Raw genomic sequence first — 18,646 nt, 5'->3', positions numbered from 1 at the left:
ACGTGCTTCCATGTTACCATGGATGAAGTGATCAGTTCTGGTTCACTAGGACCCCCAACTATGAATACAATCTTTTTATTCACTCTGTTCTAGTTTCTATACAGAAGTCAGACAATAAGACAGAGTAGATGTTTTATTTTTTTCAGTGAAAATGGCAAAAAGTTGAAGCACACTGCATCCTACAGCAAGCACCCCGGAAAACAGGGCAGTGGCGCCCTAACAGGTAATAAGCACAATCGAAAGGTTGCCGGTTCGAACCCCGAACCGCCGAGATGCCACTGAGGTCCCCTTGATGAAGGTCCCGTCCCCAGACACTGCTCCCCGGGCGCCTGTCATGGTGCCCACTGTCACCAAGGGTGACGGTTAAATACAGAGGACACGTTTCACCGTGTCACCGTACTGCAGCCATACATCACAATGACAATCACTTCACTTTCAAAGCACCAACCAAACTATATCTGGTCTGAAGATTTATTCAGTCCATGTCGATGGCAGCTCGGAATCAGAATATGCATGTTGAGCCGTTCAAAACTGCAAAAATGTCTTAAAAACAACTCGTCATGATTAAATCGTAAGACTAATGCTTGTTAAACTATTTGATTTGGGTGACGTTCATGCAAATTTTCCATTCAAGTAGCTCGAAATAACAAGTTGTCTCTAAGGGTCCTGCTCCTCATTTACAAAAACAGATTTGCATATTTCTGATAAAAATGCGGTAAATGTTTAGCTGAATGTTCAGTTATAATCATGAGTATGAGGAAGGTTGATTATATATTGAGGGTGGTTGGTCATGAGGTTTTTACACCTGTGTACTGTATTATATTCCAGAAATATCTCGTAGGTTGTTGTAGGTTAAAGGCCTGCGGTTTAGCAGCCCAAACCAACACCACTGTGGACACAATGGTGACTTCCTGTAATAACCGCACCCCTTTCAACCTTCAAGTGTTCAAGATCAAGTCGAGCTTGTAAGTACGTAACTCCTCATGTGGTCATTCATAGTTTAGATGCCTTCAGTGAGAATCTACCAATGGAAATGGTCATGGAGATAAAGAAGACACGTTGAATGACCTGTACTGTAGATTGTGGTATTTTGTATTTTCTGTAAAGTATTAGACCGTGTTGGATATTTTTGTTGTTTTATGTACTGTGGTGCTTGAGAGACGGAATTGAATTGAAGATGATGAAATCACCCTCTTCTAACCACCAGAGAGGAAGTGGTTATCTCAGCCGAACCTGCAGTGTCTCTTTTTCCTTCATGTCAGGGTTCATTATTTCCCCTGCATTGGGATTAGAGGGTCAAATTGAAGTGGAGCAGAGTTTCCGGGGTCCCTTTTTATTATCATGGCGAACACGAGACCCACAGAGGCGTGAGGGCCCCCTCGTCCTGTACATGTACGTCGGCCTCAGTCTGAAAGCTCCATCGAGCCTGTGGTTGGACGCGGGGCTGAGGGGTGGAGCCGTCCTTCCTCTGAGTGTAACAGCGAGCGAGACAGACAGACAGAGACCGGGAGGGACTGGGAGAGAGAAAATGGCCGAGTCGTAGTGAGAATCATGAGAGGCAGCTTGCTGATATTATGCAGTCTGCTGTCGGGTGAGTATCTCCACGCTCTTCACTCGTACATTTACGGCATTTACCAGACGGCCTTATCCAGAGCGACTTACAGTCAGTAGTTACAGGGACAGTCCCCCCCCCTGGAGACACTCAGGGTTAAGTGTCTTTGCTCAGGGACACGATGTGGGATTTGAACCTGGGTCTTCTGGTTCTTAGACGAGTGTGCTAGGCTACTACCACTCTTCTTTATCACCAAGTGTCTGTGGTTCCGAGAAGAACGTTGGAAAAAAGCACACTCGTCCTGGGACCGACATGCTTTAAAGGGACATTTATTAAATTAACATATTATTATGAGGTTTATGGAATTATTAAAGTGCTTAATCTTCATTGCGTTGCCCCAGCTGAGTGTTGACATGGTTGAATTCATGCCTGAAAGGAAATGGGCGCCATTTGTTCTTTCAGTTTCAGCCGCTGCATGTTTGAATTTTTTCTGTTCTTTTTTTTAAAAGACAAGACGAAACAAAAAGATCGAATTCAGATTTTGCCCATCGTGTCCGTGACTGTTTGTGCGCCTCCTCTCTCTCCACCTCACATTATTATTAATATCATTATTACACTTTCATGTCATATTAGTATTACTATTATATCGTATTATGCTGTATACACTGATATTGTACCACGTTGCTGATACTTTACTCAACCTGCACTGTATTATGGGTGGGGGGTTTTGTGTTGCGTGTCCATTGGCATTTTGGACGCCGTGAATCCCCCACGTCTCTGTGTTCCAGTACGGTGATGACTTTGGCTACGGCTCTGACTTTCAATGAGACTTTCGTCCCGTTTTCCCGGCAGGAGTCGATCCAGAATGGTCCGTGACGGCGCCGGCTGGAGGAACGGCGGAGATCCGGTGCTCTTATGACGCTGGGTACGAAGGGAAGAGGAAATATCTCTGCCGCGGGGAGTGCTCTTACGGCAATAAAGACATCCCGATCCAGACGGAAGGGGGTCAGGCCAGGGCCGAAAAAGAGAGGTACCTCCTGTATGACAACGCCACAGCCAGGGTCTTCACGGTGACCATCCGGAACCTGACTCCGGCAGATTCCGGAAAGTACTGGTGTGCGGTTAGGACACACATCGCAGCGCCAGACATCTATTCGCAAGGTCGGCTGACCGTTACATGGGGTAAGCGAGGCTGAATCCCGTCTCCCGGTCTCGGGACTGTTCCTCAGTTCCCGTCTCCCCGCAGGTCAGCTTCCTGCCACGTCAGAAGCGCAACTCTTCACCGAAACGGCCACTTTTTTTACTTCTTCCATTTCGGCTCGTTCGTCGGAGCTGCTTCCTCAGAGTGCTCGACCCCAAACAGGTGAAATGTTAAAACAACGTAGCTGATATTTCATGTTAAAGACATAAGAGTGTGATATTTGGTTATGTTTGCAATATTTGCAATACTGAGGTCTGTAGCAGACTGCATATCATACCGTGTATGACTGTGTACGTGACAAATAAAATTTGAATTTGATTCACATTTACGTACCGGACGGTGTCGCACTGAAGCTATTCTGCTGACAAAAAATATTATTTTGTGGACAAAATGTGATTTCGTCATTGACAAAGTAGATTTTGTGGTCGACAAAATGACGTTCTTACAGCACGGATCCACCAGGTCTTCTGTCCTCCGAACGGCAGGTGCTGATGGCCGTTCGATTCACATCAAATCGTTGCTTTTTATTACTCTGTAGGAAGTAAACTGATTACTTCTTGATTTTGTGGCTATAATGTGACAATAATTTATATCTTTGGACAAAATCCTACTAGGTGTAATATATACAGGGTGGGCCATTTATAAGGATACACCTTAATAAAATGGGAATGGTTGGTGACATTGAACACATTTTATAAGTGGTCAGAAACTTGTAAATAACTCATGAAAGAATAAAGTTACATTAAAACCAAGCACACCATTGTTTTTCTTGTGACATTACCAATTAATGTGATGTGTCACATGACCATCTTCCTATTGAAAAAAGTTGGATCCAAGATGACCGACTTCAAAATGGCCACTACGGTCACCACCCATCTCGAAAAGTTTGCCCCCTCCAAACAGGACGTTAATATCACCAACCATTCCCATTTTATTAAGGTGGATCCATATAAATGGCCCACCCTGTACTTTATTGTTAGAAAAGGAATTATGGGTGAATATATTTTGTGCGCACAAACTGACGATAAAAGAGTTCGTCTCCTCCTGGCCTTCCTGACCTGCATTCTCACCAGCCAACCAAACATCTTGGACGGAAGAACCCCGAGGTGAAACAGCCCATCTGTCCACACTTCCTGAGCTGCTGATTTACTGGGCGCTCGGCTTGACCGTCCTGGCTGCGGTTTTTGGGTCGACTTTGGCCGTGCTCCTAAAACGTAAAAGGAGGCCCAAAAGGAAATGGGGTAGGACACACACACGCACACACACACACACACACACCATGCAGCAATGCAGTGCTTCTGACTGTCCCCTCTGAACGATCCAGTTTCCAGTGCGGGACAGCACGTTCAGAATAATGAGGTAAGACTTGTCTTATTAAGTACAGGATATTTTTAGAATTGAGTAGTAATCCGGTTCTGGACACACGCAGGACACCAGTCACCCCGCCGTCCCGCAGCCGCAGGAAGGCCACCGTTACGGGGAACCCGGGGGACGGGAGGGACCGCCCGAGTCTCCGGCGCGAGTGCCACCGTTACTCTCGGTGTACACCACCATCGGTGCGAAGCTGCACCACGGTTCCAGCGACATTTATGCTAATGTGAACCACAAGGTCGAAAACCGATGAAATAACACCACAGCCCAGCACCCAGTGCACCCAGAGAAATGTGGTCTCTGCATTGGACCCTTGGTGAGCAGCGGGCACCATGACAGGGGACGGGACCTTCATCAAGTGGGACCTCAGTGGCACCTCGACCTTCTGATTACGGGGGCCGCTTCCATACTGCCCCAAATGACCTGTAGATGGAGCATCTTAAAATAAACAACTGACAGAATTTACATGGTGGGTGTTTTTTTTACAAAATGTATTTATTCGTGAAAAAGTAATTCTAGGTTTCTAAGACATTAAAACGACACGCAGTCACTGTTGGAATGAAGGACTGATAACCTGCGTTGCACCTTGATACACACCCACGTGTGTGAACACCTTTCACTATGGGACTTTATTACACTTTATTAAGAGTCACAGCTGGAATATAAAACAGTTATTCCTGTTGCCATGGATCTATTCACCCCAGACACCACAAATACACATTTACATTTACTCTTATCAAGAGCGACTTACAATCAGTAGTTACAGGGACAGTCCCCCCCTGGAGACACTCAGGGTTAAGTGTCTTGCTCAGGGACACGATGGTAGTAAGTGGGGCGAGTGTGTTAACCGCTTGGCCACTACCACCCGGCATTGACACGGCATTGAGTACGGAAGGTGGAACTACGGGGGATAATAGGATAATGTAATATCAATGTAAATCACGAAGTGGGACAGGGGAAGTTGTCTTCGTCCACAATGCCTGGAAGCGTTTTAAAAATGCTGGGAAAAAAAGTGATTGTCATTGTGAAACATATCACACGGTGACACGGCGAAACGTGTCCTCTGCATGTAACCATCACCCTCGGTGAGCGGTGGGCACCAAGACAAGCGCCCGGGGACCAGCGTGTGGGGACGGGACCTTCATCAACGGGATTTGAACCTGAAATCCTTCCGATTACGAGTCCACTTGCTTACCCGCCAGGTCACCACTGCCCCTGAAGAGCATCTATACAGGGTTCCTACAGTCATGAAAAACCTGGAAAAGTCATGGAATTTGAAAAGAGAATCTTCCAGGCCCTGGAACACGAAATAAAGTTCTGGAAAAGTCTGACTGACACATGAAAGTACAACGAAGTACTGAGCGCCCGAAACCAACAAAACCAACACCGGAGATATAAAATTCGGGCCTAATACGACCCGGCAAACTGGTCCCGGACAGCCCAGTCGTCGGATGACGGTCCAAATGGTCCTCTGAGCCGGGATCCGGTCGGCCCTCATACGTACAGGATCGTTTCCGGTGCTCATTTCCGGTGCGCCACGTTGCTGTAGACCACGCCGCACCCGTCCCCCGGCCTGCAGCGGAGAGGAGACACCGTTACCGGGCGCGTCCGGCCGCGTCTTACGTCCTCAAGGCGCCCACACGCACCCCGTCTGCGGGAAGTGTACGCTGGCGTACTGAGCGGCGTCCCCCGGCGCGGCCCTGCCGAACTTGAGGGTGGAGTAATGCACGGCGTCCACGGTGCTCGGCCCGGCGTCCAGGCGCCCGTTCGGCTGCTGGACGCTGATGGTGCTGTACTGGACGTCGTCCTGAGGGACGTTATCTACAGAAGCGTCCTTTTCGGCGAAGTTCGGCAGAACGTCCTGTCGAGAGCAGACGATAATTACGCGGCAAAAACTCAACTGCTGTTTAAAACAAAAGAAAAAAAACGTCACCTTGGAACCATCTTTCTTCATCTCCCGGTTCCTCCTACAGAACCTATATTTAAAAAAGGCCAGACGTGGCTGAGGAGCTCCACCATCGTGCTCGAATTCCGTTCCATCCTTACTCACCATACGAAGAACCACGAGAGAGCAGATAAGGTCACCAACGCTGCCGCTGCGACCCCAACGTACATGGAGATGAGGGTCACGGCCGCTGTGGAGATACAACAACAGTTTGATCACAAGATCCGAACCCACGACAGCAAAAGCTTCTGGGGTGAAGAGACCTGGGCTGGAGACTCTGAGCGGGACGGCGGAGGAGTTCTGGGACCCGAGGGGGTTCGCTGCCTGGCAGTAATACAGCCCGTTCTCGGCGGAGGTGAAGTTAGTGATGGTGTAGTTCTGTCCTGCTGCTACTGGAGATGTTACGTTCTCCTTAAACCAGGTGTAGTTCTGCACTGGAGGGTTGGCATCACTGCTGCAGCTCAGAGTCACCGAACCTCCTTCAGGTATCTCAGCAGGCATGCTGACCAATGCCGTGGTGTTCTTTGGCGAATCTGAAACCAGAATGTAAAATAAAGAACAAAGACACGTTTCTATGAACGTGTAACTTGGATCTCGTGAAATATACACATGAAACACCCTTTTAAAAGGAATATTACTGGGTTATAATGTGCATCTGAAACTAGCGTAATGCCGAGCTCGACAATTCCCCGCCAATAAAAACCTTTCATAATAAAAGTCTTTAATGGTGCCAACTGTTAAAATCATCTCAGGACCACGTCCACTCCAGACCAAACATACAGACAGATGATACGTCCAGCACCTAACAGTTCCCTGGTATGTTCTATTCCTGACAAGTTCGGCCTTATCAGGACTCTTAGTTTTGTAACTCAAAATCTACAGAAATCGAGAATTGCTGGTGTCGTCCTCTTGTAAGTTGCTTTGGACAAAAGCGTCTGTCAAGTAAAGTAAAGAAAAAATATGATCCATACATGATGAACTAGTTATTATGACTGGTGAACCAGTTAATCTGTCTTTCCTGAACACAACCTGAATTCAGTATTTAAAATGCAAGACACGCAAAAGGACATCCTGGTACTTACATGTAACATTGAGGTCCACTTCAGCAGAAGACAGGTCCTCATGGCCTTTAACAGCACAGGAGTATCTGCCCCCATCCTCCCTGCTGACTGGGTGGAGCAGCAGTTCATTGTTCTTGGTGGGTTCCATCTCTAAAGGTTCTCCGTTCTTCTTCCATGAGTATGTAGGGCTGCTACTCAGATAGCAGGAGGTTTTACACGCGAGTGTTACGTTGTTTCCTTCTGTTGCTGCACCAACAATTTCCACCTGCAGATCTAAGAAAGAAAATAAAATGGTCTTCTGTAATATTAATAATACTGTCTTCTTCTGGACGTTCACCCAGTGGGCCTCATTCATCAATACGAGCGTGTCTATAACAGCACCGTCCAGCAGGTTTTACAGGGGTACCTGTACCGATCCCTGAATCTGCCCCCGCAAATACTTTACGGCATGAAGAAACGGACGGTGGCAAAGAGCAACTGGAGCAAAAACCGACATCTTATTCATTTACATTTACGGTATTTACCAGACGCCCTGATCCAGAGCGACTTACAACGTGCTTCCATGTCACCATGGATGAAGTGATCAGTTCTGGTTCACTAGAACCCCAAACTAGGAATACAATCTTTTTATTCCCTCTGTTCTAGTTTCTATACAGAAGTCAGATGAGAAGAAGGTTACAAGTTCATCTAAATCTTCTCTAAAGAGGAAGGTCTTGAGCTGCCGTGTGAAGGTGCTCAGTGACTGAGCTGGAAGTTCATTCCACCACCGAGGTGCCAAGGCGGAGAAGAGTCTAGATGAGCGTCTTTCTTTTACCTTCAGGAGGTCGTACGATAAATGGCGCCCAGTGAACGGGAATCCGAGCCTCACCTGTCGTGGACAGCATGATTCCAGGTCTTCCGGTCCATTTGTTCAGCGTTTGGTCCGCCAGGATTCTGCAGTTGTACTGATCGTCGTCGCCGGCGTTCGGCCCGTCTATGATCAGAGAACAGCGCTGCTCGGTCGTGTTGCAGGCCGCCCGGGCGCGGCCCGCGTATCTGGGCTGCTGGGTGAGGTCGGTGTCCATGGGGTAGTTGCACCAGAACGCCCGGGTCACCACGTGCTGGCTGGGGTACGTGTAGTTGCAGGACATCGCGGCCGACGAGCCCCGTAGCACGCAGAGGGACGGAAGGCTGTACGCCACGCCCCAGGTATCTCCGACGGCACCTGAAACCGAGAGATACGCTCGGACCTGAGAACCTTCAAGGTGTTTCGTACCTGCCGTCACTTTTTTCAAAGTGAAGAAAGGAGACCTTTGAGGGTGAGCAGGAACAACGCGGAGTAGAAGGTGCCTCCTGGCTGGACCATGGTTTTGGACTATTGACTGCAGCAGCTCCGTACGCTTGTTTTCAGAAGGTCGCGCGCTCACCTGCTCTGCCGAGAGGGAATTAAATTTTTTTTTTGTTCACTTCTCCATATTTCTATTCAGCCGTTGAATTCTGTCACCGGCTTATTTGAATCGGTTCCCTCCTGCTTATTTCCCCCCATTATGTCCTGCGCTGACACTCTACCTCAGTGACCTTTGAGATGTGTGTGTGTGTGTGTGTGTGTATTTGTTTTTTTGTCTCCAAATGTTACTCATCCGCAGCAGATTATTCACATCTGTTCAAACATCAAATTATATGAACCATGAAACAGTGACAATGGAGGTCCGGTCTACTCTGGAGACCCTGTCAGGACCAGGCAGGTGGAGGAGAGCATGCTGGGAAAGTCCATACACTCCAGCCACAGCCAGATTACACGTATAAAATGGAGATAGAGGCTGTTGAGTCCAGTCTCTAACATTAGAAAACGACACTTTGACGTTTCATTACAGATCTTGTGAAAGTTCGTTTCTGTTTCGTGAAACTTTTCTTATGTGTATAATGATATGTATCCATATAAAATTTTTTAGCAGTTTTTCTCTTTCTCTAGGACTATTTATTTGCTTGTTTGTACGTTGAACTTTTTATATTATACAGTCGATATATTGTCTGTACTATTGTTTTTTTCCTGCTCTTATCTTGTACTGTCCACTTTCTGCTGTAAATTTCCCACTTATCTTATATCTACAGTAAAAAAAATCTAAATATTAAAGATTATATTCAATATTACATAATAGTCACCACAGAACAGTAATGACTCTCAGTTCCCCTCTTGCTGATGTGAAAGACGCCTTCTTTCTGATGCACAAGATGACTATGTATGGTGCAGGTTCATGAAAAAGTTATAAAAAGTGAAGTGATTGTCATTGTGAAACACTGCATTCTGATTATGGGGCCGCTTCCTTAAGCGCCCTGAGTGAGGATTTCAGACTAAATTACTTCTATATATGATATTTTATCTACAATGCAAAACAGACAGGACGTCTTGTGTGGAATGAACACAGACGGGGGCCGCGCCCACAGCCCGCTGCTTATGACCTTGGTAATACACTCCATTCCACCTTGAAACCCTGTGTTTGGTGTAATTTTGTGAAGTTTTGTGAAGTTTGGGAAGTACACGATTGCATAAGAGAGATGTAGCGTCCAGGAAAACTCCACTTTCTTTGAACATTTGCATTATTAACATTGCATGATTCCTATATGAATGTGTCATGAACTTGGAAGGAAGCGTTTCCTCTTCTCACAAGACGAGACAGGAAAATACAGGCACACGTGAATCCGACTGGGAATGACGGAGGCTACATTTACATTAACTATAACAACAGACAAAATCAACGAGTTTAATAAAGGAGTTTAAATGGAATCACATGCGAGAATGTGGCAATATGCTTCATATCCAATATCTGAACAATCTGTGCCTTGGCAGAAGAGTCCCTAAAATATGAAAAATATTAATATATGTCGTTATTCACACAGAATATTTAAAAAATGAAAAGTGTTCCAAGCCATGTCTTTGTCCACTGAAACACATGGTTTTATATCCCACGTATGATAACCGTCATAAACAGACATAAATTGAACATTGGCTGCCAAAGGGCCTATTGTTGGTTTTGATCAGTAAGGTTCTCCATAGAGTGGTCTGGTTTGTCTTCAGATGTTTGTAGAGTACAAGGTTTCGTAAATGTTATCATGGTGGACAGCAGTGCTGAGGTCGAGACTCTGGTAGATCTGATTCTTCTGGCCAGTTTTGTTTCCTCCAGAAGCCTAAAATCAGGGGTGAAAAATGTGATCATTTCACGTTAAAAATTCTCCTCAGACATCTCTCACTCACCACATCAGAAGTGCCTGTTGGATTATTCGAAGAAAAATATCCTGCGGAGCAGAAGATGCCTTTTTTATCAGAGCATCTGATCAGATATGAACTTGAAGAGCTATGAAAAAGAGGTGTGGATCCTCACCAGAAGGTTCGGTGTCTTTTCTGCGTCTGAGTACGAAAAACGTGATTCCACACAGAACAACCAGCACCGCGGTCACAGCCAGAGTCACGGTGACGATCCTCCGGGTACCTGACGGAGCAGAAGACACCAACTCTGAAGCTTGGGCAGAACGTTCACCACCGAGGCCCGGCTGCCGTCATACGGAGGACCCGTCACCTCGGCCGCTGGGTAGGAGGGACACGGCAGCGGAGTTCTGGACTCCGACTTCATTCCTCGCCTGGCAGGAATACAGTCCAACCTGAGCAGAGGTGAAGTTAGTGATGGTGTAGTTCTGTCCTGCTGCTACTGGAGATGTTACGTTCTCCTTAAACCAGGCGTAGTTCTGCACTGGAGGGTTGGCATCACTGCTGCAGCTCAGAGTCACTGAACCTCCTTCATCCACTTCGCCATGATGCCTAATAAATACCACGGTGTCCTTTGGAGAGTCTGTAGAGTAAAATATGCTTAAAATAGGTTTGTTAGTGTTAAATTAATGCTGTATTGCTACATGACACCTTCAGAAGACCTTCAAGATGTTTGAGGATCTAATATTTAATCATTACTGACATTTCCCTTTAAACCCAGTTTCATAGTACAGGACGTATATCTACAGACTGTTCATATATTAACATATATTAACATATGTAATATATTATAAATACTGGTTCTTCAGGAAATAAAAATGGTTCATATAATGAGCTAAACTACTGGTGTTATTCTTACATCTGACACTGAGCTCCACTTCAGCAGAAGACAGGTCCTCATGGCCTTTAACTGCACAGGAGTATCTGCCCCCATCCTCCCTGCTGACTGGGTGGAGCAGCAGTTCATTGTTCTTGGTGGGTTCCTTCTCTAAAGGTTCTCCATTCTTCTTCCATGAGTATGTAGGGCTGCTACTCAGATTGCAGGAGGTTTTACACACAAGTCTTACATCATTTCCTTCTGTTGCTGCACCAACAAGTTCCACCGACAGGTCTGAGAATTGAAGAGAAATATGCAGTTTGGCTGCTCTGGCTGTACATGAGAACGATGAAGATCTCGTTCATTTTAAGAATGTGGTGAAAGACGCTTGATAAAACTCGACAGCTTCAGAGATCTGTTTATCTTTACCTGTTACTGACAGGACAATTCCTTCGTTACCCGTCCAGCTCTGAAAGAACACGTGTGATGTGGTGATTCTGCAGTTGTACTCGTGTGCGTCACTTTGACTCAGGCGGGTTATGTTCAGAGTACATCGGTTCGTCCGAAGCGTGCAGGCCGCGTGCACTCTGCTCTGGTAATCGGCGTCTTGAGGAAGAAGACGCGTCTTGCCGTCCTCGCATTCACACCAGAACGCGTCTCTCACGGCGAATCCGCTGGGGAGGGTGTAGTGGCAGGACATCCACACCGGCGCGCCCCGCAGGGCACAGATGCTCCTGGTGCTGTACTTCACGTCCCACCTCTCGCCCAAAAGACCTGGGATACAAGATGGTGGGATTCTGTAAACATATGTTTCCTGCTTGAAAGGTCCCCTATGTCACTTTGTAATATAATTAAACACTAATACGAGTTTTTGAGGCGCAGCGTAATCAGAAGGTTGGCGGTTCGAATAGGGGCCACTGAGCAAATCACCGTCCCCACACGCTGCTCTCCGGGCAGCTGTCATGGCTGCCCACTGCTCACCAAGGGTGGTGGGTTAAATACAGAGGACACATTTCACTGTGTGCACCGTGTGCTGTGCTGCTGTGTATCACAAGTGACAATCACTTCACTTTCACTTTACTTATAGCCACTCTACGGTGCTGCAGTGGCAAGAGATGGCGGTGGGTGTAAAGAGTGTTTGTTCATTCTGCTTCGCCATTCAGAGAGTGGGAGCGACGGTCGGATCTGGAATTTGACCCCTTTACGACGTCATAAGGGGGAAAGGTTACCTCCCGTTTCTCATGCTTTTTCCGCCCAGAGAATTTCCCGCCCCTCCCCTAAAACATGATCTCCACCGATCGTCATGCGTTGCAGTTGCTCGGTGTTCGGAGGTGAAAATGAGCACAAATGTATATTTTAGTTTCGTCATGCAAGACTCTGAAGAACCAGCGGGTTCAGTTAAATTTTTTCTGGAAAAACGTTGACACGACTTCCTGTCTGCACCAAACATTGTGGTTGGTGAATGGTGTTGATGTCCCCTCAACTTCTATTGGCTGCTTTACTCCTGGTCCCGCCTCTCTCCTCTTCATTAGCATTTAAAGCTACAGACGGTGAAACGGCGCATCCTGGGAGACCTCATTGTGGGACTGGATCAAAGTGGCTGTAATTCTGCACCACGAGACTTCAGATACAGAATTAGGGGACCAACAAGACCAACATAAGAGCAAGAAATGTTTCATGTCAGGGGACCTTGAACATTTCATATCATGCGATATAAAAGTTTTTAAAAGAAATAACTAAGGCATGTGGTCCCTGTTTTACTACCGAAGCATCTACTGTTCAAGCTGACTTTACATAATTATGGAAAACCATCTGAAATCAGGTGATAGAAGAGGGATGACCAACCTTGAATCATGAGAAGATTGATGGTGGCATAAGTCACCATGCTGCTCCTCGCGGCGCCAGCTGAGGTCATTCTAATAGAGAGACAGGGCCGAGATGATCAAGATAAAAAAATAATACTTAAACGCATTACTTCCAAAATAAATCGAATGAAACCATTTCCCTGAATGCGGAAGATAAGACGTTGAAGTAACTGCACCAGGATTGTGTTACTTTTGAAACCCCCTCCGTATCCGGACACTTCCCTGTTCTTTCTTAATCGCTGTACATTAAAAATCTTCTAAGTAAAATAAAGTTAGCATTATGTATAAAAAACGATGATTTTAATAGAGCATTTGGGCTTTTTGTGTCTGTAATTTTTATCTGGATGTGAAAATTAATTCATTCAGTTAAATTCTGGAAAATATTTTTCTAATTTGCTTAATAAATGGATCCCGCGCTGGAATTGGGGACATGATACTTCGCTGAAGATCGGTTTTGTTTGTATTTGCATTTCACTGTGTATCTTGAGCTATTTAATGTGTTAATTAAGGATAATTACCAAGACAGGAGGTTAGTCAGGCCCGACTTGGCCCATACAGCCCAGTCCATCTGCGCACTTCAGTCCAGTTGCTGCTGTGATTGAAAACTGGTTTTAAGCTTCGGCCGAACTGATAACTTATCTTCTGGAACTTGTTTATTTAAAAGGCAACGAGAAAAGCTTGATCCTTTGATGCCATATTTTCATCACACAGATGGATGCCTCATGATGCGTGGCACTATTCCTACTATTCCGTGTTGTATGTACAGGCTACCAGTGTTCTGGTGTAAATGATCCTTCCTTGGTTTTTCATCATTTGTAATGAACCCGGAAGATGAAATCTGAGTCAAACATGGGGCTGGGTGATTCTTGTCTTTATCCGAGTATATTAAGAGGAATAAAGTTGTAAAGATGTTACGGTCAGCAGGTCAGTGTCTCTCAACACATATCACACATCAGGATCTTATACCTTCCTCTCTACCGTGTCGGTCTCAAGGCCAAATGGTTTATTGGATCTTTTCGTGCCTCATTCATGGCAGTCTACAAGTAACTTTATTTAAAATAAAGGTCAGGGTTCACCAGGGTTACCTTTCTACTCCTCTAGATCCCGCTCCACACTCTTCTTTAACAATGAGAGCGGTTGGTAGCTTTTGCAGCAGTCAGGGAGAATTCCAGGGAAGGGCAACAATTTGCTGTAGACTCACCTCCGCCAAAGCAAGGAGTCTTAGTAAAATTTTATATATATATATAAAAAAAAAACAATTGGAGGAAAAAAAAGTGGATTTTTGCTACTTTGCACATTCAGACACTATGAGCTTCAGCTTTTACTAGCTGCTTGAAAACGGAAGGTTTCCTGTGCTTCATGATGCATTCAGTGTTAATGCTGCTTTACCAGAACTGCTTGTATTGTGATGTAGGACGACTAGTTCCGGGGTTTTTTTTGGCTTCCACCGACCATTCAGCATATAGAAAAAGATTAAATACAAATCTTTTTTTATTGCGTCACAGGTCTATCATATTAAAGGTCTGACGGCTGCCCGAGTGCTACAATCACTACATGGGGCGGTGGTGGCCTAGCGGTTAAGGAAGCGGCCCTGTAATCAGAAGGTGGCCGCCAAAGTGCCACTGAGGTCCCCTTGATGAAGGTACCGTGCCCGCACACTGCTCCCTGGGCGCCTGTCATGGTGCCCACATCTGCTGTTCTGCAGTGTATCACAATACATTCACTTCACTTTCACTTTCACAATCATCCAAATGGCGGTAACACACGCAAGTACACACGCAACACTAACTTTATTCAGATTAGGGTATCAGTTCACTACACATTATAATCAAGGCAGTTTGGTTTCATTTAAACCATCTTTATTGTTCGCCACATGGCTTGCTTGGATTAATTTAGTTATTTCGACTTACCAGTATGGATGTTGCCACTGCTGGATCAGGGAGACCTCTTCGGATTCGAACCGGCGCTGCTTCCTTACCCGCTAGGTCACCACTGCCCCTTATACAACATGATTACTAAATTAAACTACCGATTACAGTCAAAATCCACAAGCTAGTATTACACTAACGTAAAACTATATTACAATAATGAGATGTAGATTTTTACGTTGTGTTCTTACCCTTTATGTATTACAATTTTTCCTGCTCCACGTATTCAGAGATTTGTTTTTGTTGTTTTGATCAAAGTAAGTTTTACATTTAATCTAACTTAATTAAAAAAGACCATGTAACCTGGACAGATGTACTTTGTTTATTGCAGAAATTATAATGAGGCAAAATTCTCATTTCATTGGATGAGCTCTCTGCTCTTTCTATGACAGAATCTGGGGTTTGGGGGTACACATGTTCTGATAAACCTGATCAGACTGGGGATTTGTGGTGACTGAGGTCATGTAGATTCCTTCTCTACAATATCAGATGAATCTGTCCTTATCTGCAACCCAGGCCACCCAACTACTGGTTCAGTCCTTAGTAATCTCACGACTGGATTACTGTAACTCCCTTCTGGGGGCAGTGGTGGCCTAGTGGTTAAGGAAGCAAACGCATACTCAGAAGGTTGCCGGTTCGAATCCCGCCAAGGTTTCCACTGAGGTGCCACTGAGCAAAGCACCATCCCCACACACTGCTCCCTGGGTGCCTGTCATGGCTGCCCACTGCTCACTCAGGGTGATGGTTAAATGCAGTGTGCACCGTGTGCTGGGCTGCTGTATATCACATGTGACAATCACTTCACTTTCACTTCTAGCTGGTCTACCACTATATACCATCCGACCTCTACAACTCATACAAAATACAGCAGCACGACTGATCTTCAACCTTCCCAAATTCTCCCACACCACCCTTCTGCTACGTTCCCTCCACCGGCTCCCAGTAGCTGCACGCATCAGGTTCAAAATACTGACGCTGGCCTACAAAGCCAAACATGGAGCAGCACCATCCTACCTCACAGCCCTTATTACACCTCGCACTGCACCTTGTATACTCCGAGCCTCCAGTACTGCTCGCCTGGTCCCTCCATCTCTGAAGGTAAAAGGAAGACGTTCATCTAGACTCTTCTCCGTCTTGGCCCCTCGGTGGTGGAATGACCTTCCCCTCGAGGTCAGAACAGCACAGTCATGAGAAGTGCTTCCCCAGTCAGAGACAGAGTGGTGTGACCCTTAGAGGACAGAAGACAGAAACTCTGCAACTGGAATTGAAAGTTCATATGAGTCCTTTATCAGAGCTGTTCTCTGATAAAGAACTCGTCACCTCGGTCTCTGAGTTGGAGATACACGGCAGCGGAGTTCTGGACTGCACTGTAGGGTTGGCATCACTGCTGCAGGTCAGATTCACTGAACCTCCTTAATTTTACCGCTATAAGTAAGTGAATCCTGTCTGTTGGATGAAACATTGGTAACACCATCAAGCATCATCAATGTACTTACATCTGACCAGGAGCTCCACTTCAGCAGAAGACAGGTCCTCATGGCCCTGAACAGCATACGAGTATCTGCCCCTGCTGATTGGGTGGAGGAACAGCTCATTGCTGTTGACGGGTTTCTTCTGTAAAAGTCACTTCACTTTCATGTCACTTTCAACCATGCAGTTATACCTGCGCTCATCCATTTCATCCAACCTCGCGATGTTCAGACGGATCCTGAGTGAGATCAGTACAGTCCGGTCGGATGTTTGCACACTGGTCACTTTCAGGTAGCTTGGTGCAGTATAACTGCAGGACCTGAGAAGCGAGGAGCCCCGCAGAGCGCAGATGGTTCCAGGCTGGCTGCACCTAGAATTCCTGAAGGACAACACAGTGATGGATTTCATTTAATTTCAGAAAACGTGCAAGCTTAAAACAAAATGTGAGAACCTTCAATAATGAGCAGAAGAAGCACAGAAGAAGAGGTTTTGAACAATAAAATTGAACAATAAAATGGTAAGAATTGCTGGAGAACCTGCTTACCTGCTCCAAAATGCATGAACTGTGAGAACAGATGAGTAGCTGAGGTGAGTAACTCTATAAATTTAAATGAAGTGGTTGCCATTGTGATACACAGCAGCACAGCACACGGTGAATTGTGGTGTAACCATCACCCTGAGTGAGCAGTGGGCAGCCATGACAGGTGCCCGGGGAGCAGTGTGTGGGGACGGTGGCACCTCAGTGGCACCTTTGCGGATCGGGATTCGAACCGGCAACCTTCTGATTACGGGGCCGCTTCCTTAACTGCTAGGACACCACTATCTCACCAGTCATGTCACGTCCATGCGGGCATGATGAGGCAGGTGAACAGAGAGGAGGACGAAGAGTGACGAGGAACGAAGAATGAAGGACGCTTTCACCTGACATCACGAAACTGGGGTTTAATTGTGAATCACAGGACAGGGGGGACAGGGGAGACATCCGAGACGTTGACATGGGTGAAAACGAACATAACGTTAAAGACCTGACAGCGGACAGAAACGAACAGGGCAGCTTTATACAATTGACACAGGTGAGAACGATTAGGGAACATTACACAGGACAATGAAACCCGGATCCCGGACCAGAGTAACCCCTTTTCGGACCGGATCGTGACAAGTCACATGCATTCTGCCGCTTCTCGGTTGTGGTGGGTAGAGACGCTTTATTTGAGGCACCGGTCGTTTTGTCATGCTGTAAACATACAAAAAGTTCATCATATGAATAGATGGTTCAACTCCAAAGACACGGAAATCTTCTCCAGCAGGGGGCGCTTTAGTACTTTACTTTACTTAACTTTACTTGGCAGAGGCTTTTATCCAAAGACACCAGCAATTCTCGTTCGGTTTCTATAGATTTTGAGTTACAAAATTAAGAGCCCTGATAAGGCCAAACTTGTCAGGAATAGAACATGCTAGGAAATTGCTAGATGAATTTTTTTTGGTGCAGTGTGTGTGCATGTGTGTGTGTGTGTACTTTTTAAACAAGTTGGTTTTCAAATGTTTCTTAAAGGTGGTAGTAGTCTCGTCTAGTCGAATGGAGCAGGACAAGTTGTACCACCAGCCAGGGACAACAAAGGAGAACCCGTGAAGAGGGTATTTTTAGTCTCATCAGCTCATAGTATCTGATGCCAGGAAGCTCCAGTCTGCACCACGTGTTACACCAGAGTGTAGATGAAGCTGAAGTGTTAAGGGGTGATGGGGGGAGTTGACTTGGTTGCAGTCTGCTTCCTCAGCAATAGATGGTGAAGATTTTTTGTCAGACAGCATTGGGTCACATGACCAAACCCGTTTTAATCTGGTGATGCCCATCAGCTCGATCAAGAGAAAGCCAGGCATCATGATGCATTAAGGTGGACATGCTGAACTCTATATAAGAATCTTGTTTCCTGGTAACCATGGCGACCTGTCTAAAAACAGAAACGTTGCCAGGAAGTGGGGGAGGAAAGAGTGGTGGGCAAAGATTTGCATTTCTCATCATGTTAGAACCCACAAGACACTATACATTTGACCATAACTCTACCATGTTGGTATAAAATTGTATGTCCTGGAAGGTTGGAACAGTCTTTTCTATTTTTTACTGTGAGAATGTGACGTGTGTAGAATGAGGGCAACAAGGTGACCCTGCAGGTATAGTCCTGCCTATAAATTCATAA

At 45.9% G+C, this 18,646-nt stretch overlaps 2 protein-coding genes and 1 long non-coding RNA gene across 5 annotated transcripts; 1 reads left to right on the top strand and 2 right to left on the bottom strand.

Annotated features, from left to right (window-relative positions):
* Positions 1-1,177: 1,177 nt before the first annotated feature.
* Positions 1,178-4,585, top strand: LOC114785829 (CMRF35-like molecule 4). Of its 2 annotated transcripts, none has more exons than XM_028972460.1 (6): positions 1,178-1,591; positions 2,405-2,713; positions 2,799-2,915; positions 3,827-3,994; positions 4,078-4,112; positions 4,183-4,585. In XM_028972460.1, the coding sequence occupies exons 1-6, from the start codon at positions 1,552-1,554 to the stop codon at positions 4,375-4,377; spliced, it is 864 nt and encodes a 287-aa protein (XP_028828293.1). In that variant the 5' UTR covers positions 1,178-1,551; the 3' UTR covers positions 4,378-4,585. The 2 variants fall into 2 exon arrangements, with proteins under 2 accessions (XP_028828293.1, XP_028828292.1); XM_028972459.1 differs by having other exon boundaries at positions 1,182-1,591; positions 2,405-2,734.
* On the bottom strand, positions 3,623-13,231 carry LOC114785755 (B-cell receptor CD22-like). 2 transcript variants are annotated; one of them, XM_028972319.1, is made up of 9 exons: positions 13,034-13,231; positions 11,618-11,962; positions 11,231-11,482; positions 10,898-10,954; positions 6,333-6,545; positions 6,175-6,259; positions 6,058-6,100; positions 5,771-5,985; positions 3,623-5,697 (listed from the first exon to the last, which is right to left on the bottom strand). In XM_028972319.1, the coding sequence occupies exons 1-9, from the start codon at positions 13,101-13,103 to the stop codon at positions 5,646-5,648; spliced, it is 1,332 nt and encodes a 443-aa protein (XP_028828152.1). In that variant the 5' UTR covers positions 13,104-13,231; the 3' UTR covers positions 3,623-5,645. The 2 variants fall into 2 exon arrangements, with proteins under 2 accessions (XP_028828152.1, XP_028828153.1); XM_028972320.1 differs by lacking the exons at positions 10,898-10,954; positions 11,231-11,482; positions 11,618-11,962; positions 13,034-13,231 and adding exons at positions 7,152-7,403; positions 7,999-8,334; positions 8,421-8,545 and having other exon boundaries at positions 6,333-6,602.
* Positions 10,134-10,891, bottom strand: LOC114785924 (uncharacterized). The gene is made up of 4 exons (XR_003749125.1): positions 10,685-10,891; positions 10,490-10,597; positions 10,363-10,403; positions 10,134-10,295 (listed from the first exon to the last, which is right to left on the bottom strand). It is a non-coding gene; the product is annotated as an uncharacterized LOC114785924 (long non-coding RNA).
* Positions 13,232-18,646: the final 5,415 nt, after the last annotated feature.

This window comes from Denticeps clupeoides, chromosome 3 (assembly GCF_900700375.1).
Source record: "Denticeps clupeoides chromosome 3, fDenClu1.1, whole genome shotgun sequence".
NCBI classification, from domain to species: domain Eukaryota; kingdom Metazoa; phylum Chordata; class Actinopteri; order Clupeiformes; family Denticipitidae; genus Denticeps; species Denticeps clupeoides.
The sequence above is the reverse complement of the archived record's forward strand: the minus strand, read 5'-3'. Positions and strand labels throughout refer to the sequence as shown.

Bases quoted from the DNA above. Each gene is read 5' to 3' on its own strand.
- LOC114785829 (XM_028972459.1), top strand. From the start codon at position 1,552: ATGAGAGGCAGCTTGCTGATATTATGCAGTCTGCTGTCGG. The intron at 2,735-2,798 runs GTAAGCGAGGCT...GTCTCCCCGCAG, and splicing joins TCGGCTGACCGTTACATGGG to GTCAGCTTCCTGCCACGTCA. The intron at 2,916-3,826 runs GTGAAATGTTAA...CATTCTCACCAG, and splicing joins GAGTGCTCGACCCCAAACAG to CCAACCAAACATCTTGGACG.
- LOC114785755 (XM_028972319.1), bottom strand. From the start codon at position 13,103: ATGACCTCAGCTGGCGCCGCGAGGAGCAGCATGGTGACTTATGCCACC. The intron at 6,546-10,897 runs GTTCAGTGACTC...TACCTGAAGGAG, and splicing joins TGGCGAAGTGGATGAAGGAG to GTTCGGTGACTCTGAGCTGC. The intron at 6,101-6,174 runs GTGAGTAAGGAT...TTTTAAATATAG, and splicing joins CTCTCGTGGTTCTTCGTATG to GTTCTGTAGGAGGAACCGGG.